General features: G+C 44.0%; 1 protein-coding gene across 8 annotated transcripts; it reads left to right on the top strand.

The window, feature by feature from the left end:
- The first annotated feature begins 1,788 nt into the window (after window positions 1–1,788).
- LOC110493778 (uncharacterized) lies at window positions 1,789–22,719 on the top strand. 8 transcript variants are annotated; one of them, XM_090204900.1, is made up of 16 exons: window positions 1,789–1,931; window positions 2,265–2,351; window positions 6,159–6,481; window positions 7,200–7,304; window positions 7,445–7,560; window positions 13,803–14,082; window positions 14,843–15,124; window positions 15,976–16,053; window positions 19,169–19,392; window positions 19,478–19,536; window positions 19,632–19,846; window positions 20,005–20,261; window positions 20,732–20,866; window positions 20,971–21,118; window positions 21,336–21,362; window positions 21,601–22,719. In XM_090204900.1, coding segments are annotated over exons 2-16 (2,562 nt in total). In that variant the 5' UTR covers window positions 1,789–1,931; window positions 2,265–2,349; the 3' UTR covers window positions 21,912–22,719. The 8 variants fall into 8 exon arrangements, with proteins under 8 accessions (XP_090061026.1, XP_090061028.1, XP_036805663.2 ...); XM_090204902.1 differs by having other exon boundaries at window positions 14,846–15,124; XM_090204901.1 differs by having other exon boundaries at window positions 1,808–1,931; window positions 2,268–2,351.
- Window positions 22,720–23,188: the final 469 nt, after the last annotated feature.

Consider the following 23,188-nt stretch of genomic DNA (forward strand, 5'->3'; position numbering starts at 1 on the left):
CAGTTGAAGTGTACCTATGATAAAAATTAAAGACCTCTACATGCTTTGTAAGTAGGAAAACCTGCAAAATCGGCAGTGTATCAAATACTTGTTCTCCCCACTGTAAGTCACAGGGGTGGGTAGTATATGGGGCTTCCGTGACAAAACGGATGGCACTGCGATAGACTGCATCCAATTTGCTGAGTAGAGTGTTGGAGGCTATTATGTAAATGACATCACCGAAGTCAAGGATCGGTAGGATAGTCAGTTTTACGAGGGTATGTTTGGCAGCATGACTGAAGGATGCTTTGTTGCGAAATAGGAATCTGATTATAGATTTAATTTTGGATTGGAAATGCTTAATGTGAGTCTAGAAGGAGAGTTTACAGTCTAACCAGACACCTAGGTATTTGTAGTTGTCCACATATTTTAAGTCAGAACCGTCTTAGAGTAATGATGCTGGATGGGCAGGCAGGTGCAGGCAGCGATCGGTTGAAGAGCATGCATTTAGTTTTACTTGCATTTAAGAGCAGTTGGAGGCCACAGAAGGAGAGTTGTATGCCATTAAAGCTTGTCTGGAGGTTAGTTAACACAGTGTCCAAAGAAGGGCCAGAAGTATACAGAATGGTGTCATCTGCGTAGAGGTGGATCAGAGAATCACCAGCAGCAAGAGCGACATCATTGATGTATACAGAGAAAAGAGTCGGCCCGAGAATTGAACCCTGTGGCACCCCCATAGAGACTGCCAGAGGTCCGGACAACAGGCCCTCCGATTTGACACACTGAACTCTTTCTGAGAAGTAGTTGGTGAACCAGGCAAGGCAGTTATTTGAGAAACCAAGGTTGTTGAGTCTGCTAATAAGAATGTGGTGATATGCATCTGTTGGTCACAGATATCTTTTTTTTTTTTTTAAGTTGTGGCGTGGATCAGAAAACCAATCTGTATCTGGTGTTACCACCATTTGCCTCATGCAGTGCAACAAATCAGGCTGTTGATTGTGGCCTGTTTTATGTTGTCCCACTCCTCTTCAATGGCTGTGTGAAGTTGCTGGATATTAGCGGGAACTGGAACACGCTGTAGTATACCATGTTCATCCAGACGATTCCAAACATGCTCAATGGGTGACATTGAGTAGGCAGGCCATGGAAGAAGCAGGACATGTTCAGCTTCCAGGAATTGTGTACAGATCCTTGTGAAATGGGTCTGTGCATTATCGTGTTGAAATATGAGGTGAATGGCACGACAATGGGCCTCAGGATCTCCTCACGGTATCTCTGTGCATTCAAATTGACATTGATACAATGCAATTGTGTTTGTTTTCAGTAGTTTATGCCTGCCCATACCATAACCCCACCTCCTCCACAGGGGAAACTCTGTTCACAACGTTGACATCAGCAAACCGCTCGACCACACATACGTCATACACGTGGTCTGCGGTTGTGAGGCCAGTTGAACGTACTGCTAAATTCTCTAAATTAACATTAATTTCTTTGGCAACAGCTCTGGTGGACATTCCTGCAGTCAGCATGCCAATTGCACACTCTGTGACAAAACTGCACATTTTAGACTGGTCTTTTATTGTCCCCAGCAGAAGGTGCACCTGTATAATGATCATGCTGCATGCTGTTTAGTCATCTTCTTGATATGCCACACCTGTCAGGTGGACAACATTTGAGAGAAATTAGGATTTTTGTGCATGTGGAACATTTCTGGGATATTTTATTTCAGCATGAAACATGGGACCAACACTTTACATGTTGCATTTATATTTTTGTACAGTGTAGTTTGAACACAAGAGGGCAGCACGCAGTACATAGCACGCTAACATACAGTCTGCATAGAACAAGGGATGACTGCTGAAAACGAAAGTAAATTCAGAATCTGTAAAACTCTTCTTTCATATTTTCCTGTGCTGCTGGCACTTTTTGTGTTTAAAATGGATCCATCCATGGTAAGAAATTGTTTATAGGGAAATTTATAGGGAAATTTCACAAATATTAGGTAAATGTCCATGTAAAACTTTGTTTACAGAAAAGTAGGCTACGTTATATTTTCATATTCCATTGACATCAACAAGGAAGTGGGAGATAGACTTGATTAAGAAATATAATTTATTTAATGGATGAAACAATGCAACTACATGTGATTATGTTGCTGATATGCCTACATAGAATGTCTGGGTTAAAATCTACATTGTAGATAGTAAACCTTTCTGATTTTAATCACATAACATTAAGAGACCAAACATAGCAACTTACTTCCTACTTGATTTCATCTCATAAAGCAGTTACCGGGCTGCTGCTTCTGGGAGCCAGGCAAAGGCAGAGATTGAAGAGCCACCTGATAAACTCCCCCGTGACTCCGCTAGAATGTGAGTGGAGATTAATGAGCCTGATATAAACAACTCTACCATACCTCTTTTATTGCATCGTTTTCATTAATTGAGTGAAATTCATGTGGAACATTGAAGTAAATACAGCATGTGGTGGTGGAACGGGAACAGTGACCAAATCAAATCAAATGTATTTATATAGCCCTTCTTACATCAGCTGATAAAGTGACAAAGCTGACAAAGTGCTGTACAGAAACCCAGCCTAAAACAGCAAGCAACGCATGTGTAGAAGCATTGTGGCTAGGAAAACCTTTATTTAACTAGGCAAGTCATTTAAGAACAAATTCTTATTTTCAATGACGGGTTAACTGTCTGTTCAGGGGTAGAACGACAGATTTATGCTTGGGGATTTGAACTTGCAACCTTCCGGTTACTAGTCCAATGCTCTAACCACTAGGCTACCCTGCTGCCCCTGCTGTTAGGGCTGTGCCGGGTGGAGATTATAACAGAACATAGCCAAGATGTTCAAAAATTCATAAATGACCAGCGTGGTCAATAATAATAATCACAGTAGTTGTCGAGGATGCAGCAAGTCAGCACCTCAGGAGTAAATGTCAGTTGGCTTTTCATAGCTGATCATTCAGAGTATCTCTCCCGAATCAAGATGTTCAAAAATTCATAAATGACCAGCGTGGTCAATAATAATAATCACAGTAGTTGTCGAGGATGCAGCAAGTCAGCACCTCAGGAGTAAATGTCAGTTGGCTTTTCATAGCTGATCATTCAGAGTATCTCTCCCGCTCCTGCTGTCTCTAGAGAGTTGAAAACAGCAGGTCTGGGACAGGTAGCACGTCCAGTGAACAGGTCAGGGTTCCATAGCAGGCAGAACAGTTGAAACTGGAGCAGCAGCACGGCCAGGTGGACTGGGGACAGCAAGGAGTCATCATGCCAGGTAGTCCTGAGGCATGGTCCTAGGGCTCAGGTCCTCAGAGAGAGAGAAAGAGGGAATTAGAGAGAGCATACGTAAATTCACACAGGACACCGGATAAGACAGGAGAAGTACTCCAGATATAACAAACTGACCCAAGTCACCCGATACATAAACTACTGCAGCATAAATATTGGAGGCTGAGACAGGAGGGGTCAGGAGACACTGTGGCCCCATCCGATGACACCCCCGGACAGGGCCAAACAGGAAGGATATAACCCAACCCACTTTGCCAAAGCACAGCCCCCACACCACTAGAGGGATATGTTCAACCACCAATTTACCATCCTGAGACAAGGCCGATTATAGCCCACAAAGATCTCCGCCACGGCACAACCCAAGGTGGGTGCCAACCCAGACAGGAAGATCACGTCAGTGACTCAACCCACTCAAGTGATGCACCCATCCTAGGGATGGCATAAAAGAGCACCAGTAAGCCAGAGCCCCTGTAATAGGATTAGAGGCAGAGAATCCGAGTGGAGAGAGGGGAACCGGCCAGGCAGAGACAGCAAGGGCGGTTCGTTGCTCCAGAGCCTTTCCGTTCACCTTCACACTCCTGGGCCAGACTACACTCAATCATATGACCCACTGAAGAGATGAGTCTTCATTAAAGACTTAAAGGTTGAGACCGAGTCTGTGTCTCTCACATGGGTAGGCAGACCATTCCATAAAAATAGAGCTCTATAGGAAAAAGCCCGATCTCAATAGGAAAATGTCCGATCTCTCCAAAAGAATGTGGTGATTGATGGTATCAAAAGCAGCACTAAGGTCTAGGAGCACGAGGACAGATGCAGAGCCTCGGTCTGACTCCATTAAAAGGTTATTTACCACCTTCACAAGTGCAGTCTCAGTGCAATGATGTGGTCTAAAACCAGACTGAAGAGTTTCGTAACATTGTTTGTCTTCAGTAAGGCAGTGAGTTGCTGTGCAACAGCTTTTTCTAACATTTTTGAGAGGAATGGAAGATTCGATATAGGCCGATAGTTTTTTATATTTTCTGGGTCAAGGTTTGGCTTTTTCAAGAGAGGCTTTATTACTGCCACTTTTAGTGAGTTTGGTACACATCCAGTGGATAGAGAGCCGTTTATTATGTTCAACATAGGATGGCCAAGCACAGGAAGCAGCTCTTTCAGTACTTTAGTTGGAATAGGGTCCAGTATGCAGCTTGAAGGTTTAGAGGCCATGATTATTTTCATCATTGTGTCAAGAGATATAGTACTAAAACACTTGAGTGTCTCCCTTGATCCTAGGTCCTGGCAGAGTTGTGCAGACTCAGGACAACTGAGTTTTGGAGGAATATGCAGATTTAAAGAGGAGTCCGTAATTTGCTTTCTAATGATCATGATCTTTTCCTCAAAGAAGTTCATGAATTTATTACTGCTGAAGTGAAAGCCATCCTCACTTGGGGAATGCTGCTTTTTAGTTAGCTTTGCAACAGTATCAAAAATACATTTTGGATTGTTCTTATTTTCCTCAATTAAGTTGGAAAAATAGGATGATCGAGCAGCAGTAAGTGCTCTTCGATACTGCACGGTACTGTCTTTCCAAGCTAGTCAGAAGACTTCCAGTTTGGTGTGGCGCCATTTCCGTTCCAATTTTCTGGAAGCTTGCTTCAGAGGTCGGGTATTTTCTGTATACCAGGGAGCTAGTTTCTTATGACAAATGTTTTTATTTTTTAGGGGTGCAACTGCTTCTAGGGTATTGCGCAAGGTTAAATTGAGTTCCTCAGTTAGGTGGTTAACTGATTTTTGTCTTCTGACGTCCTTGGGTAGGCAGAGGGAGTCTAGAAGGGCATCAAGGAATCTTTGTGTTGTCTGAGAATTTATAGCACGACTTTTGATGCTCCTTGGTTGGGGTCTGAGCAGATTATTTGTTGCAATTGCAATCATAATAAAATGGTGTTACGATAGTCCAGGATTATGAGGAAAAACATTAAGATCCACAACATTTATTCCATGGGACAAAACTCAGTCCAGTGTATGACTGTGACAGTGAGTAGGTCCAGAGACATGTTGGACAAAACCCACTGAGTCGACGATGGCTCCGAAAGCCTTTTGGAGTGGGTCTGTGGACTTTTCCATGTGAACATTAAAATCACCAAAAATTTGAATATTATCTGCTATAACTACAAGGTCCAATAGGAATTCAGGGAACTCAGTGAGGAACGCTGTACATGGCCCAGGAGGCCTGTAAACAGTAGCTATAAAAAGTGACCACAACAAGTTTTTCTGAATAAAGAGTTCAGGTGTAATCTATGTTCTGGATTAGCGGTTTATATGCATGTGTCTATTTGCTATAATATATTTATGTTCGTTTTTGAGTGGCATGTGTTCCGAAATAGACAATAGTGTGCCATGTTGCATTTCAGCATCGTTCTGTCCTTCAGAAAAACTCTTATTTTATATTGTCCAACTTGTTTGATCATTTGAAATCCATTGGCAACAAAACAAGGACATTATCAAATAGTTATACCTGATGTTTTTGTTGCACTTCATAGTGTTTATCTGCCATTTCAATGGCATCATTTTACTGTTAAAACTTTGGTTCTGCGTGGATTCTATTATAAATATTGAACAAGAATAGTATATGACACATGCACATAAGACTGCAATGTATTCTGCTTGAACAACATCATTCAAAAGAGAAGTGCTAATATTCTCCCATTGGCCGGTTTATCAAAAGGTATAATCCACCTCTTTTCAGAAGGAATTCTCAATCAGAACGAGCTAATTTAATTCAGAACAGGTTTCTTTATTTAGATTGAGGTGTTAAAACAAGGGTGAGCTCTTATTTATTTTATTAGATGTTTTTAGACTGCATATAAACATGGTCAATGTGTGCTTGTTTCTTGTGTCCAGGTTGACAATACTTTATGAGCAGTCTGTGTTGAGGGCTGAGGAGCTGAAAGAGAGAAGCTATTTGGGTCTTCCAAATCAGCTGCTGCCCACTCTGGAGGAGCTAAGCACAGAGGAGTTGAGGAGATTTCAGTTGTACCTGACTGGTGACCAGCTGCCTGGCTTGCCTCCTGTCCCAGAGAGCCAACTGGAGAGGGCTGGCTGGCGGAAGACAGTGTTAACCCCCCAGAAATACAGCCCTGAGAATGCTGTGAAGATCACAGTGGGCATCCTGAGAAGGATGAACCGGAAAGATCTCATTGAAAAGTTAGAGAGAGATCACAGAGGTAACACAGCAAAACAAAAGATCTATGTTAACAATGCCAAAGTAAGTGAAGTAGATAATAAACATAAGTGAAATAAACAATACAAATGAACAGTAAAGATTACACTCACAAGTTCCCAAAGAATAAAGACATTTCAAATGTCAGATTATGTCTATATGCAGTGTAGTAACAATGTGCAAATATATAAAGTACAAAGGGGAAAATAAATAAACATAAATATGGGTTGTATTTACAATGGTGATTGTTCTTCACTGGTTGCCCTTTTCTTGTGGCAACAACAGGTCACAAATCTTGCTGCTGGAATGGCACACTGTGGTATTTTACCCAGTAGAAATGGGAGTTTATCAAAATTGGCTTTGTTTTCTAATTCTCTGGGGATCTGTGTAATCTGAGGGAAATATATGTCTCTAATATGGTCATACATTTGGCAGGAGGTTAGGAAGTGCATCTCAGTTGCCACCTAATTTTGTGGGCAGTGTGCATATAGCCTATCTTCTCTTGAGAGCCAGGTCTGCCTACAGTGGCCTTTCTCAATAGCAAGGATATGCTCATTGAGTTTGTACATAGTCAAAGCTTTCCTTAAGTTTAGGTCAGTCACAGTGGTCAGGTATTCTGTCACTGTGTACTCTCTGTTTAGGGCCAAATAGCATTCTAGTTTGCTCTGTTTTTTTGTTAATTATTTCTAATGTGTCCCTCTCTCTCTCTATATATATATAAGGGAGCATCCATGCTTCTGCCTCTACACGGCCTCACTCTGCTTCCTCTGTTGGGCAGTCCAGCATCTTGAGAAGTCCCAGTCAGAGAGCAGAAGGGACTTTGGAGCGTGAGTGGACATTGAACATATAGCCTGATATCAACCACTCTATCATAGCTAATGTACTGCATTATTTTTTAAATGAATAGTAAACAACAGCATGGGGTGGGGATGTAGGGGAACAGTTTGTGACTCTTTTCTGTGTCCAGGTGGAACCTATCTGGTGAGAGGCTTGGATCTCTTAGAGGTGGGGTCAGCGAGGAAGAGGAGGAGAAGGTACAGACCGAAGATTCTGACTGGCAGTCTGAAGAAGAGAAAGCAAGAGGTAAGACTAGTGGCTATTTCTAAGGGTTTGTCATTGTGAGCAAAGATTAAAACAATATTTTGTGTGTTCATGGACCATTCCCTATGAACGGTGTCACCATTTGGTGCTTACCTATGGATTTAAACCAAACTTTCCATACATATTTGCCCATGGAGGAAGTGGACCTGAATGCCAAAACATTCAGCCTTTCCGGGAAACTTAAGGCGAGAGATGCTGCTTATAAACACGGTAAAGTGTCTGGGGACAATTGTATGGTTAAACAGTACAAATATGACCTACGCAGATCGATCAAGATGGCAAGACAAAAGTGGAGGATCAATTCAGCGGGTAGGATATTAGGCGTATGTGGCAGCGGCTTCTAACAATCACGGATTAAAAAAATAAATCCAGCCACGTCGTGGACACCAACGCCACCCTACTGGATGAGCTAAACACCTTTTTCTCACACTTCGAGCAAAACAACCCTGAGTTGCCGAGGAGAGCCCCTGTGGACAACAGGAGCTGTTTGTTTATGGTCTCCATGGAGTGGCATATGTAAGTCATTCAACCGTGTTAACTCTCGCAAGGCTTCCGGCCCAGATAGCATCCCTAGCCGCTCCCTCAGAGCATGTGCAGACCAGCTAGCTGTTGTGTTTTTGGAGATTTTCAATCTCTCTCTAGCTCAGGCCATTATCCCCATGTTTCAAGATGTCCACCATGATCTCAGTTCCCAAGAAAAGGAACTGAACTGAATGACTACTAACTCGTAGCACTCACATCCATCGTTATAATAACTGCTCCGAGAGGCTAGTCAAAGACTATATCACCTTCTCCCTCCCTGACACGTTCAACCCTCTCCAATTCGCCTACCACCCGACAGATCCATCGACGACGCAATCGCCATTGCTCTGCACACTGCCCTCGCCCACCTGGACAGGAGGAATGTATATGTGAGGATGCTGTTCATCGACTACAGCTCGGCCTTCAATACCATAGTGCCCTCTAAACTCCCCATAAAGCTCACAGTACTGGGACTGAACTCCATATGCAACTGGGCCTGGACTTTCTGGTGGAAATCCTACCTTTAACTAATAACGAGGAGAGGCAAAGTCAACAATCAATTAAGGTATTACTTTTATTACTTTTATTTTATTTCACATGTGTGGGTGGTCGCCCCAACCACACATGTGAAATGGAGTGAGAGCCTCTCGTTCAAAGAATGCAGGAGCATTTGTATAGTCTGTCACACCCTGACCATAGTTTACTTTGTATATTTCTATGTTTTGGTTGGTCAGGGTGTGATCTGAGTGGGCATTCTATGTTACATGTCTAGTTTGTCCAGTTCTATGTTCGGCCTGATATGGTTCTCAATCAGAGGCAGGTGTTCGTCATTGTCTCTGATTGGGAACCATATTTAGGTAGCCTGGGTTTCACTGTGTGGTTGTGGGTGATTGTCCTTAGTGTTAGTTTGCACCAGTTTAGGCTGTTTTGGTTTTCATTACGTTTATTATTTTGTAGTGTTTGTATTTAGATTCGTGTTGCTATAGTCACAATAAACATGGATCGCAATCTACACGCCGCATTTTGGTCCGACTCTCCTTCTCATCAAGAACACCGTTACAGAATCACCCACCACAAAAGGACCAAGCAGCGTGTCAACAGGCAGGAGCAGCGCGAGGAGATGCGCAATAAGGATTTCTGGACATGGGAGGAAATCCTCGACGGGAGAGGACCCTGGGCTAAACCAGGGGAGTGTAGCCGCCCAAAGGTGCAGCGGGAGAGGAAACAACAGGAGCAGCCCAAAGAGGAGTACAGTATGGAGTATACGACTTGGGAGGAGATCGACAGGTGGGCGGCCGACCCAGGGAGAGTGCCGGAGCCCGCCTGGGATTCGATGGAGCAGTGCGCGGAAGGTTATCAGAGAATGGAGTTGGCGAAGCAGGCACGGCGGCGCGGAAGGAAGCCCGAGAGGCAGCCCCAAAAATTTCTTGGGGGGGGGGGCTAACAGGGAGTATGGCTACGCCAGGTAGGAGACCTGCGCAAACTCCCTGTGCTTACCGGGGGGCTAGAGAGACCGGGCAGGCACCATGTTATGCTGTGGTGCGCACGGTGTCTCCAGTGCGGGTGCATAGCCCGGTGCGGTATATTCCAGCTCCACGTGTCGGCCGGGCTAGATTGAGCGTCGAGCCTAATGCCATGAAGCCGGCTCTACGCAGCTGGTCCCCAGTGCGTCTCCTTGGGCCGGCTTACATGGCACCAGCCTTGCGCTCGGTGTCTCCGGTTCGCCTGCATAGCCCAGTGCGGGCTATTCCACCTCGCCGCACTGGCAGGGCGACCGTGAGCATTCAACCAGGTAAGGTTGGGCAGGCTCGGTGCTCAAGAGCTCCAGTGCGCCTGCACGGTCCGGTTTTTCCAGTACCACCTCCACACCCCAGCCCTCCGGTAGCAGCTCCCCGCACCAGGCTTCCTGTGCGTGTCCTTGGCCCAGTACCACCAGTGCCAGCACCACGCATCAGGCCTACAGTGCGCCTCGCCTGTCCAGCGCTGCCAGAGCCTTCCTCCTCTTCAGCGCTGTCGGAGTCTCCCGCCTCTACAGCGCTGTCAGAGCTTTCCGCCTCTACAGCGCTGCCGGAGTCTCCCGCCTGTTCGGAACTGCCAGTCTGCAAGGAGCTGCCAGTCTGCAAGGAGCTGCCAGTCTGCAAGGAGCTGCCAGTCTGCAAGGAGCTGCCAGTCTGCAAGGAGCTGCCAGTCTGCATAGAGCTGCCAGTCTGCAAGGAGCTGCCAGTCTGCAAGGAGCTGCCAGTCTGCAAGGAGCCGCCAGAGCTGCCAGTCTGCAGGATGCCGCCAAAGCTGCCAGTCTGCAAGGAGCCGCCAGAGCTGCCAGTCTGCAAGGAGCCGCCAGAGCTGCCAGTTAGCATGGAGCAGCCAGAGCCGCCAGTCAGCATGGAGCAGCCAGGGCCGCCAGTCAGCATGGAGCAGCCAGGGCCGCCAGTCAGCATGGAGCAGCCAGGGCCGCCAGTCAGCATGGAGCAGCCAGGGCCGCCAGTCAGCATGGAGCAGCCAGAGCAGCCAGTCAGCATGGAGCAGCCAGTCAGCATGGAGCAGCCAGAGCTGCCAGTCAGCATGGAGCAGCCAGAGCTGTCAGTCAGCATGGAGCAGCCAGTCAGCATGGAGCAGCCAGAGCTGCCAGTCAGCATGGGGCAGCCAGTCAGCATGGAGCAGCCAGAGCTGCCAGTCAACCAGACTCTTCCAGATCTGCCAGTCGACCAGACTCTTCCAGATCTGCCAGTCGACCAGACTCTTCCAGATCTGCCAGTCGACCAGACTCTTCCAGATCTGCCAGTCGACCAGACTCTTCCAGTTCTGCCAGTCGACCAGACTCTTCCAGTTCTGCCAGTCGACCAGACTCTTCCAGATCTGCCAGTCGACCAGACTCTTCCAGATCTGCCAGTCGACCAGACTCTTCCAGATTCTCCAGTCGACCAGGATCTGCTAGATCCAACTACCTGCCTGGGCTTCCTCTCAGTGCTGAGCTTCCTCTCAGTGCTGAGCTTCCTCTCAGTGCTGAGCTACCCATCAGTCCCGAGCTACCTCTGTCCCGAGCTGCCCCTCTGTCCCGAGCGGTCTTTAAGGAGGGTCACCTATCTAGGGACGCTAAGGAGGTGGACCAAGACTATTATGGAGTGGGGTCCACGTCCAGCGCCAGAGCCGCCACCGCGGACAGATGCCCACCCAGACCCTCCCCTATAGGTTCAGGTTTTGCGGCCGGAGTCCGCACATTGGGGGGGGGGGGGGGTACTGTCAAACCCTGACCATAGTTTACTTTGTATATTTCTATGTTTTGGTTGGTCGGGGTGTGATCTGAGTGGGCATTCTATGTTACATGTCTAGTTTGTCCAGTTCTATGTTCGGCCTGATATGGTTCTCAATCAGAGGCAGGTGTTCGTCATTGTCTCTGATTGGGAACCATATTTAGGTAGCCTGGGTTTCAATGTGTGGTTGATTGTCCTTAGTGTTAGTTTGCACCAGTTTAGGCTGTTTCGGTTTTCATTACGTTTATTATTTTGTAGTGTTTGTATTTAGATTCGTGTTGCTATAGTCACAATAAACATGGATCGCAATCTACACGCCGCATTTTGGTCCGACTCTCCTTCTCATCAAGAACACCGTTACATAGTCGAGCTACCCCATGCAAGGATCTGCAAAACCCGTGACCCTATGCATGCGTGTGTGTGTGAGGGGAGACAACTGGGTGAAAAGATTGACTCAGTCTGTCCCAACTGAGTGAGGACAATAGGGGCCAGAATGACAGGAAGTCACTACAGACATACTTCCTCTAACAGTAGCTCAACGGTTCTCCCAAGTTGGGCAAGCACGCGCCTTTGACTGTCGGCCCAGATGATGTATGTTCGTACTGGTCAAACACACACATACACAAAACATGAACTTTCGCCCAGAAACAGGCTCCAAACATAACAACAGCTCTATCACTGGTGTGCAGAATATAACACTTTTCTCTGTCTCCAGTTAAGCTAAGAGGAACCAGTTAGTTTCTGTCAGTCTTGGCTGAGTGGCCAGACATCATGGGGTCATTCTACACACAGAGAACAGTTAGAACAGAACTCTATTAATGTGCACACACACAATCTTATATGAGTTAGTTTCTTTATTAATTTAAAGCCCAATGCCGAGGCTTAAAGAAGGATATTTTAGTACACAAGCATTAGTATGGTTTAACTTCAAAATGCCCTCACAACTTCCTGACAGGCCGCCCCCAGCTAGTGAAGGTGGGCAACATTATCTCCTCCACACTGATCCTCGACGCGGGGGCCCCACAAGGTTCCGTCCTCAGTCCCGTCCTGTACTCCCTGTGTACCCACGAATGTGTGGCCTCGCACAGTTCCAACTCCATCACCAAGTTCGCTGACGACACGAAAGTAGTAGGCCTGATTACCAACAACGATGGGACGGCCTACAGAGAGGAGGTCGTTACTCTGACCAGGTGCCAGGTGAACAACCTCTCCCTCAATGTCAGAAAAACAAAGGAGCTGATTGTGGACTTCAGGAGGAACCAGGTTGGGCAAGCCCCCATCCATGACCGCCGTGGAGACGGTCAAAAACGGCGTACAACATCTCTGAGGAACTGAAATAGTCAAATCACACCGACACCATGGTGAAGAAGGCAAGACAGCGACTGTTTACCCTCAGGAGGCTGAAGAAATTTGGCCTGTCCTCGAGGACCCTCACAGTGTTTTACAGCAGCACCATCCAGATCATACTGTTGGCCTGCATCACAGCCTGCTACGGCAATTCCACCGCCTCTGACCGTAAGGCACTACAGAGGGTGGTACACTCAGCTGAATGTCGCGTAGTGGCAGCACACACAACACCAGGTGTCAAGGGAAGGCCAAGAAGATCATCAAGGACCTCAGCCACCCGAGCCATGGCCTGTTCTCCCCTCTTCCATCACTCAGACATGAGAGTACACTCTTCCCCATAGGGGAACCCTTTTTGGTGCTGGGTAGAACTGTTTTTATAGAGGGTTCTGCATAGAAGGGTACTACCAATAACCATTTTATAATCTAAAGGTTCTTCCTAGAACCCTCTATGAAGGGTTCCACCGAGAACCCTTTTATCTTTGGAGAGTTCTTCCTTGAACCATCTATGAACGGTTCCACCAGCCTAATTAGCCTTTATAATGTGATTATTTATGACAATGGAACAACTATCTCAGTAACAGGTGCAACTACTGACAGATTTAATTAATTTAGAAAAATGTACGATATTTATCTTTGTGTAGCATAAAATTAATCAAACAATCAATGTACGTTCAAAAACACAGATATTAAAGAAAAACTTTCTGAAAATCACCCTAGCCAATAGCTTCTACCCCCAGACTACCTGCCTCCCCATTTTGGTATAATTGACGTTTAAGGTTCAAATATGTACATATTTACAACAATAAAACATTTTTGCAAGAAATTATAAGATAGTTTGACAACCCTGTTTGTAAGCTTTTAAATGATATTATCCACAACCGTTTTATCTTTTCCAGTGATGACGACATGATGTCTCATGATGCGGTATGCAAAATATGCACCTTTATCTCCTGAATGTTTTGGCATTCAGGTCCAAAAAGTTTCACTTTCTGAGAACTTCTACAATGGGCAAATGTGTATGGAAGGTTTCTTTCAAATCAAAAGGGATGCTGTCAAAAGTGACTGAATTCAAATGGATTTACCCTTGTGTTGTTTTCCCTATAGGGACCCACAATGCTGTCTGTCCCAAATCTTCTACTGGAAACTCTAGAGAAGCTGAGCAGAGTCAAGCTGAAGAGGTTTCAGTGGCATCTGACTGAGGATGTTTTGGACAAACTTCCTCCCATTCCAGAGAGCCAGCTGAAGAACTCTGACTGGCAGGACACAGTGGATCAGATCATGCAGACCTATGGCCCTGAGAAAGCTGTGGAGATCACAGTGGTGGTCCTGAGGTTGCTGTACCGGAATGATCTTGCTGAAGTCTTAGAGAGATCTCATAGAGGAGGTAACACAGCATGACTGACAAATATATTCATTACAAATGCATGTCCTTGTTTTATAGCCACAGTTACTCTCTGAATCTCAGCCGAGACTGAAGGAGAAGGTATATGTGGCATCAGGAAAACGGCCTATGTGGCATCAGTAGTAGTCATATACTGTACATTAATTACAGTCCCAAAATGGACTAAAAAGTGTTAAAACAATAACTTTGGACATAAAGCTAGTATTTTCTAAAACAAGAACGACTGATATGAGGGGTACTTGTAACATCTCTGCTTTCCTTGGAATTTTTGAAGGTTGGGTTTTGATTTCAAGCAATACCCACTAACACAGGGTGTTCACTCGTAAATGATCTCTCGGAGCACTCCGAGTGCACACGGATGCTCCAGTTTGTCACGTTCTGACCTTAGTTCTGTTATATCTTTGTTTTAGTATGGTCAGAGCGTGAGTTGGGTGGGCAGTCTATGTTTGTTTTTCTATGTTGGTTTTTGAGTTCGGCCTAGTATTGTTCTCAATCAGAGGCAGCTGTCAATTGTTGTCCCTGATTGAGAATCATACTTAGGTTGCCTGGGTTTCACTTTTGGGTTGTGGGTGTTTGTTTTTTGTGTGAGTGTTTGGTCCACACGGTACTGTTTTCGGTTTTGTATATTCACGTCATCGTTTGTTGTTTTGTTCGAGTGTTCTATTGTCTTTGATAAAAAACATTATGGACACTTACCACGCTGCGCATTGGTCCTCCGATCCTTCTCGCTACTTCTCCTCAGAAGAGGAGGACGAGAACCCTTACAGAAACACCCACCACCAAAGGACCAAGCAGCGTGGTGACGAGAGGCAGCGATACCTGGAGAACTGGACTTGGGAGGAGATATTGGACGGCAAAGGACCCTGGGCTCAGGCTGGGGAATATCGCCGCCCCGAGCCAGAGCTGGAGGTAGCGAAAGCGGAGAGGCGGCGGTATGAGGCAGCACGGCAGCGCGGCTGGAATCCCGAGAGGCAGCCCCCAAAATGTATTGGACGGGGGCACACAGGGAGTATGGCGAAGTCAGGTAGGAGACGGTACTGTTTTCGGTTTTGTATTTTCACGTCATCGTTTGTTGTTTTGTTCGAGTGTTCTATTGTCTTTGATAAAAAACATTATGGACACTTACCACGCTGCGCATTGGTCCTCCGATCCTTCTCGCTACTCCTCCTCAGAAGAGGAGGACGAGAACCCTTACACGGTTGAAGAGTGATCTCACAATAGCAGTCAAGCACTGAAGCTAACTGGCTAAAGTTGGCTAGGTTGATAGCTACTTCCAGACACAAATGAGAGAACACCTCACTCTGAATATTTTACTCGTCCTAGCAGAGCTGGTTAGAGTATTTCTATGTTATCTTGATGGGTTAATGACTGTAACTGTGTTACTGGCAAGACAACACATAAGAAACACCCACATCAAAGCACGCGTTCAAGACACAAATTTGGTATTTTCAGTGGCATTGCTTAATGAGGAGGAGGAAAACGGAGGTGAAAGCAGTTAATATTTAAAGTAAAGATTCACACATATTGAATGTCTTTGTGCATCTCTGAGCAATTGTCAATCAATTCCTTGGGAAAGGTCATGTTTTCATGTGTATCTGAGCTATTGCCATTCAAGCAGGCAGAAATTAAATTGGTGTGACGTAGCACTGTGATAAAGCCACTCTCACTACACTGGAAGTGAATAGGAATACGACTTTTAGATCGCGAAAACATCCATCATACATGTCAGATTATAATACTGGCCGAAGTCATAATGTGGGAGGTTGTCTTCTCTCGAATGAGCCATTGATAATATTTTTGTAATATTCCTACCTCAAGAAATATGTAATTTAACAGAGGGTCTAACACATTTCTCCTATTTGTCTGCCTTTTCAGCCCAGGGTGCATTGCATGGTAAAGTTGCGAATTACAGACTCAACTCTTTGAGGCACACCGATCTGCAGGATGAACATGGTGAGATTGTTGACTCCTAAATTGATAGTGCAGTTTGTTTAGGCGATTTTACAGCTAACTAGCTACTTCACATGCTGATATTGACTTTGGTATTATTGTGTGTTGCTACGTTAACTAGCGAGCTAACTAGCTAACCAGCCAGCCCATAGAGAGAGCATTGCAATGTGGGTTTTGTTGTCGACTTGAGCTGCAACAGATTTCCACAACAACTTTAAATGTTGTTACCAGCCTTATTATAATGAAAAAAATTTCACAAAAAATATTGTTCTCACATATTAGTGTTATGTATGGTTTGAGTGGTTTTGGGTGGATTTTTTGTTTAAGGTCTGTATTTCTGACATCAAATCAAAGTTTATTGTGCTCAGGATACAACATGTGTAAACGATAAAGTGAAATGCTTACTTGTGATCTCTCCTCAACAGTGCAGTACAAATATCGACATCAAAATAATCAAAGTAAACTATGAAGTCAGATTACAAAGTCTAAATATGAACAAATTAGTAATGTGGGAAATCCACTCACTCGACAGTTAAGTACACTCATCTAGTACTGGGTTAGACCCTCTTTTGCCTCAAGAACAGCCTGAATTCGGAATTGTTCGTTGCTCAATTAGTGTGGGGAAAACAGTACATCACCATCACCATCCAAATCCTGACTGCCATCAGCATGACACAACAGGAACCGGGATTAGTCAAACCAGGCAATGTTTTTCCACTCCTCAATTGTCAAGTGTTGGTGATCTTCTTGTGTTTAGCTGATAGGAGTGGAACCCGGTGTGGCTGTCTGCTGCATTAGCCCATTAGTGACAAGGATCGACGAGTTGTGCGTAGGGCTGAATCATGAGTCATGACTGCAGTAAAAAGTCTAGCATAATGATGATGATTAATTGCATATGCTCAAGCTTGAAAAAAACAATACATATCCGGTTGCATTTACGCATGGCAATACTAGCCTATACTCTAGCCTATACTCCAAAATGAAACAAATGCCGAGTTAGCCTACAATTATAATGAATTTGTATTTGATTTTGAATAGCTTAGTAACAGGGCATTTTTTATATTTTCATAATTAATATGCTGACACATTACCTTTAGCTACAGAATAAAGTGCGTTTCCATCGTGCGTTTCCATCTCCACCCCTCTCTCCTTCATTTCTTTCTCGAGCGCGCAGAGAGGGGTGTCAAAAGTGAAATTAAATATGTTTTGTTGGAATAACATGTTACTATCGATGTTGTCGACAGATTTCACTTGGTTTCCCAAATTAAGCACTGGGTAGCAGCAGGAACAGAGTCGGAGAGCCCATGGCATGCAGAGATTGGGCAGAATATCACCTGTCCCGTGTAGCCTACCCAGCAGGAAAGTGGCCTCCGGATCACATGTCTTTTTTCCCCATGAGAGAAATTATATATTTTTTGTACATATGGAACATTTCTAGAATCTTTTATTTTAGCTCATGGGACTAAGCCCTATTTTTGGTCAATAAACAGTCTCTATATATATACTTCCATAAATTATTTTGACTGGTACAGGGGGACCTTCAGATGAGTCTTGAGGCCTGTGGGCGTCCTAGAGCAAAACAACATGTGCTTGTTTGTGATAGTCTCACCTTTACACAGAGGGGTCATGTTAGTGTGTAGCCCAAACTGTTCGGATGCTACAGACAGAAGTTGGCAGATCGGCTGTACCGACTTCAGACGAGTCCCAAGATGCTTGTGGGGGTCATAGAGCAAAACGGAGAACACCATTGTGTTCGTGAGAGTCTCATCTTTCATAAAATACTGAACAAAAATATAAACGCAACATAAAACAATTTCAATTATTTTACTGAGTTACAGTACTGTACAGTTCATATGAGAAAATCAGTACATTTTAATAAATGTATTTGGTCTAATCTATTTCACATGACTGGGAATACAGATATGCATCTGTTGATCACAGATACCTTTTCAAAAATTACCTCACAATGGGCCTCAATATCTTGTCATGGTATTTCTGTGTATTCAAATTGACATTGATAAAATGCAATTGTTTTCGTTGTCCTTAATTTATGCCTGCCCTTACCATGACCCCCACCGCCACCATGGGGCACTCTGTTCACAACATTGACATCAGCAAACCGCTCACTTGCTCACATGACACCATACACATGGTCTGTGGTTGTGAGGCCAGTTGGCCAAATTCTCGAAAGCATGGGACCAGCACTTTACATGCTGCGTTTATATTTTTGTTCAGTGTAGTTTAGTTTCGGACGCGTATGGTAGTGAAATTAATGTTAAATTTTCTGGCAACAGCTCTGGTAGACATTCCTGCAGTCAGCATGCCAACTGCACGCTCCCTCAAAACTTGAGACATCTGTGGCATTGTGGTGTGTGACAAAACTGCACATTTTAGAGTGGCCTTTTATTGTCCCTAGCACAAGGTGCGACTGTGTAATGATCATGCTGTTTAATCAGCATATTGATATACCACAACTGTCAGGTGGATGGATTATCTTGGCAAAGGAGAAACGCTCACTAACAGGGATGTTAACAAATTTGTGCGCAACATTTTAGAGAAATTATATTTTTGTGCATATGGAACATTTCTGGAATCTTTTATTTCAACTCATGAAACATGGGACCAACACTTTACATGTTGCGTTTATATTTTTGTACAGTGTAGTTTATTTTCGGACGCTACAGACTAATTCGTGAAAATACTTTCTGGATGTCTCATGGTCTGACAAACACAAACATCTAGCTCTGTCACCTTCCACCGCAGATGTGGAAGTGTTACATAGGCAGATTGAGTGGATTGCAACGCATCCAATGCAAAAAAAACATATCTCTAGCTTAAACTGATGGATTTTTATGGGGATTTTTGTATCATGCTAATTAGATTTCCGATGGGGCTCGGACATCGACCTTAGGGGTGCAGGTGAATACAGGTCTGTGTAGGTAGACAGCTAGGGGTAGCTGTTCAGCAGTCTTATGGCCAGGAAGTAGAAGCTGTCTCGGAACCTTTTGTTCCGAGACCTGATGGTCCGATACTGTCTGGCAGATGGTAACATAGAGAACAGTCCCATTGAGTTGACAAATATTTGTTTGTGACTGACACACACACTCCCTCTTTCTAGTGCCTTTCTGCTCATACCGGGGCTCCAGAGAAAAATCCTCATCTTTAAAAAAAAGTGAGACGACATGGTATGTCTCACCGGGCATTCTTACACCTGCCAGTTCTACCATATCTTGCTCTTGCTCTGAGAGTGACCTTGAGGAGGAACACGTCCAACTTGTTGGCAGTCCTTCTAGTGCCTCGGATAGAGAAGCATCGGATACCAAAGCTGTTGACTCTCTCTCTGTAAGAGCCTCACCTGAACGAAATACCATTGTTAGATCTATTTCAACAAACTATTGGTTCAATAACTATTGTTTTTACATTTTAGAAGCCTGCGACTCCTTATCAATTTGAACCTAAAACATGTGTGAACAAGGGAACATACTGGTAATGTTGTTTAACTTTATATTGCCTTTTTTATTGATACAATTCAGGGAAAGCACAAAATTACCATTCTTCATTTGTGTTGTTCTGCCCTACAGGTTCCAGTGCCCCCATGCAGGTCTGTTCCAGTGCAGTATAACAGGACTAGTATTTGAGATGGAGGGGGAGGGAGAGGTGCTCTATTGGACAGTCCCTTGGAACAGGAGGCTTCTAGCCCAGAGAGGCAAGAGGCCTGCAGGGCCCCTGTTTAAGTTTACATGTCTCCAAGGTTCTGTCGGTCAACTACACCTCCCACACTGTGAGCTCTATGATCGTGAGTGGTGATTTGATAAATGTCCTAATACTTTACGACTGATTTGATTCTGAAGGAGCATATGCTTTTCATTTACCTATCATCTGCATCAACATTGTTTTGATTGTCATAAAAATCTCAGCATGTCATGAAATTCTATAAATATATTTTTTTCCTAGAGGGTGGATGTGAGTTCCTGTCTGTAGCCCATGTGACTGATGACAAAAAAGTGGAATTTATCGATGACCTTGAGCTAACAAACACACATGTCATAATAAATGTCACTGGATTCTCTAAGTATGGCATCGTCAGTGAAGAAGGCAGGCCCATCTCCCCTATCGATACCCTTGTCTTGTTATTCTACCAACTCCCAGATGTTGACAAGAGGTCCATCCTGAAGGTTTTGTTGCTTCCCAGTAATGTTGTACTCAAGGAGGTAGGCATATCATAAAACCCTATACTTTTGCTGGAATTCAATTCAATACACACTGAATAATGCAGAACATTATCACTGTGTCACAAAAAGGCAGACATGCTTTGAGTAATGTATCTACCCAGTATAGCCAGAAGAGGACTGGCCACCCCTCAGAGCCTGGTTCCTCTCAAGGTTTCTTCCTATTTTACTGCCTTCTAGGGAGTTTTTCCGAGCCACTGTACTTCTGCCTCTGAACTTCTTGCTCTTAGTTTTTTGGTGGGTAACTGCTGATGTAAAAAAGGGCTTTATAAAATCCATTTGTTGATTGACGTAGATAAGGTTTACCATACAAAACCAAGCATTACAAACCCATAATGAATATGAGTGAAGCATTATTATGTGTTTAATGTGTGAGATACATCCTCAGAGTATTTCTTCTTGACTCAATTGAAGCACAATTTATCTGTCCATTCCTTATCTGTCTTCTCAAGGTACTGGAGGAAAGGAGAAGCAGCAATGGGGATAGAGAAATCTACCTTGAAACAACTTCTCACTGCCAACTCACCCCGAAGCAAGAATACACCCTCTCCACCGATCTTACAGATAACCATCGAATAAAACCAACGGTGATATCTGAGATGAGCTAGAAAATGTTGCTTGCCAATTATTTTATTACCTTGTGTATTCAAATGTAATAATTTGATTGACATAACTAACTCTTCTTTTACAGAAAGCATCATTTGTTGATTTCCAGTCCTATGAAAACTACATTCCAACATTTCAGCTGTTCATGCAATCGATTGTTAAGGAAGCAAATATTTTTCTGAACGAAAATGGCAGTGATGAATTTGTATGGGATGGACTTGTCTGGCTTCCAGGTAACTGAAAGTGAAAGGTCAAAGTGCGCAATCCACATGTGCAAGAAGTACTAGAACCATTGGTCATTTTGCTGTTGTCATTTATTTTGATCAATATGTTTTATTTATTTGTAAAACAATGTTATTTATGATAGTGTATTTATATTATCATGATGACTTATTGAAATAGATGCAGTCTTTCATCAGATAGCAACAAAAATGTGTTTCTCATCCACAGCCTCACCAACAGAATTCACCTCTACAGGTAACTTTACTCATCACAACTTCTACTTTGCCATTCGTGATGAGGCTATCTCACAATTTAAGCAATAATTATGGAAAAATCTAAATCAAATAAATCCAATTAAAATCTATTTAAGATGCACCATTGTAGCTATCCTAATGGTCCTGAGTTGTCTATTATTATTATTACTTTTAGCGATTTAAATTTTTTATTTTGGATGTCAAGACTCAATTTTAAATATGTATTTTTAATTTCCCAGTTTTGGCCCCTCCACCTGCAACTCCTTCTATCCCCCCTGGTCGAGCCTTCATTACAAAACACAGAATGGCGCTAGAGATTCGTCTGGGAGTCTTGCGACCCATACTCCTGCGTCTCCAGCAACCGGACCAGGGGGTTCTGAATGACGAGGAGAGGGAGGAGGTGCTCAGCTTAACCACCAAGACCCTGCAGAACCAAGCTCTGCTGGACATGGTGATCAGAAAGGGGGCCCGCGCCCAGGAACACTTCTACCAAGCCCTGAGAGAAGCAGACCACTGCCTGGTTGAAGACCTGGAAGAGCCGACATCCTGAGAGGTGGTGATAGACACAAGAAGATCAGAGTGTATTTAATGAGGAGCCATCCTGATCAGAGGTGGTTGGTGTGTAAAGTGTTAACCCCACCCAGGATATGACAGCACTTTCACCAGGTTGAATTCACTAGACACCAAGTGGACTGAAATAGGGAGGTGATATAGAATTTTGTTATGAAATTACATAAATGTCAATTATCCTACTCGGTCTGCAACCCAGAGTGTGTAAAGTTCTGGTTTAAACGAAACAGACAGAATTCCCAGCTCACAATTAGTCAAATCCAAGTTTATTCACGAGACCTCTACTGTGCATATACAAAGATGTTCCTTTTATAACATTCTTCTTTAGCTACGCACACACATGCACACTAACATTAGGATACTATCTTCTTCTCCTCAATTCTCACCAGTTTATCACTACCCAGCTGACAGTTCCAGTCCCCCCCAGATAAGAGAAACCTGGAGTGGTACTCCCTGTCCTATCTCCCCAGAGTTCTAGCCGGGTCGGTTCAAACATAGGTTAAGGAATCCCTTTGTTTTCTTTCGGCACATACATACATTCTTCTATTCCCCAGTCCAACCTAGTTGGACATAGGTTTATTATTTTTAATTACTCCTTGTCCCTGCAACATAACCTCTAAACCCTAATGGTTAAGTTTCTGGGTAGAATTATTTAATAATTTATCTTAAACCTTATAAATTATTTTATCAGTCCACCTTTTAATGACTAAATAATTCACAAAAATATATCAAACACTATATGGAAACAAATGTTATACAAGAATAAACCAAACCAATACATGTATTTACATTCGATTCCTCATCAGTGACTGTTCTACGCCTATATCCAATTATAACTCTTCCGGTTTAGGATTTTCATCAACATTTTCATGAAAGGAACAGCCTCCAACTAAACATTGAAAACAGTCTCATCTAACATTGGCTCCTCGTAATTAAAAGAAACAGAGCAATCTCCTAGGCCTGGAAGTCTGTATTCGTCATCCCACTGGTCGGAGCTTGGAATCGTTCCGTATCTTACCATCTGTTGCATCATTGACCTCTCCAGAGACCTAGTGATCAAACCTCTCATACACAGAATCAAACAACACCCACACAGAACCAAAACACTCATACAGGTGAAAGTTGCCCACAGCACAGTGATTATAACATTTTTCCATTTTCCAAACATACTGAGTTTAATTCCCTGAGTTCTCTGCTAATTCGTGAGCTAATGTGGTTAAACCAGCCAAGGCCTTGGTCACTGATCCGTCTAGAGCT

Source organism: Oncorhynchus mykiss, chromosome 17 (assembly GCF_057628025.1).
Source record: "Oncorhynchus mykiss isolate SJ-2025 chromosome 17, ASM5762802v1, whole genome shotgun sequence".
NCBI classification, from domain to species: Eukaryota; Metazoa; Chordata; class Actinopteri; order Salmoniformes; family Salmonidae; genus Oncorhynchus; species Oncorhynchus mykiss.

Coding starts and splice junctions, on each gene's coding strand:
- LOC110493778 (XM_090204900.1), top strand. Junction 14,083..14,842: donor AGAGAGATCTCATAGAGGAG/GTAACACAGCAT, acceptor ACTTCTCCTCAG/AAGAGGAGGACGAGAACCCT. Junction 16,054..19,168: donor CGATCTGCAGGATGAACATG/GTGAGATTGTTG, acceptor CCCTCTTTCTAG/TGCCTTTCTGCTCATACCGG.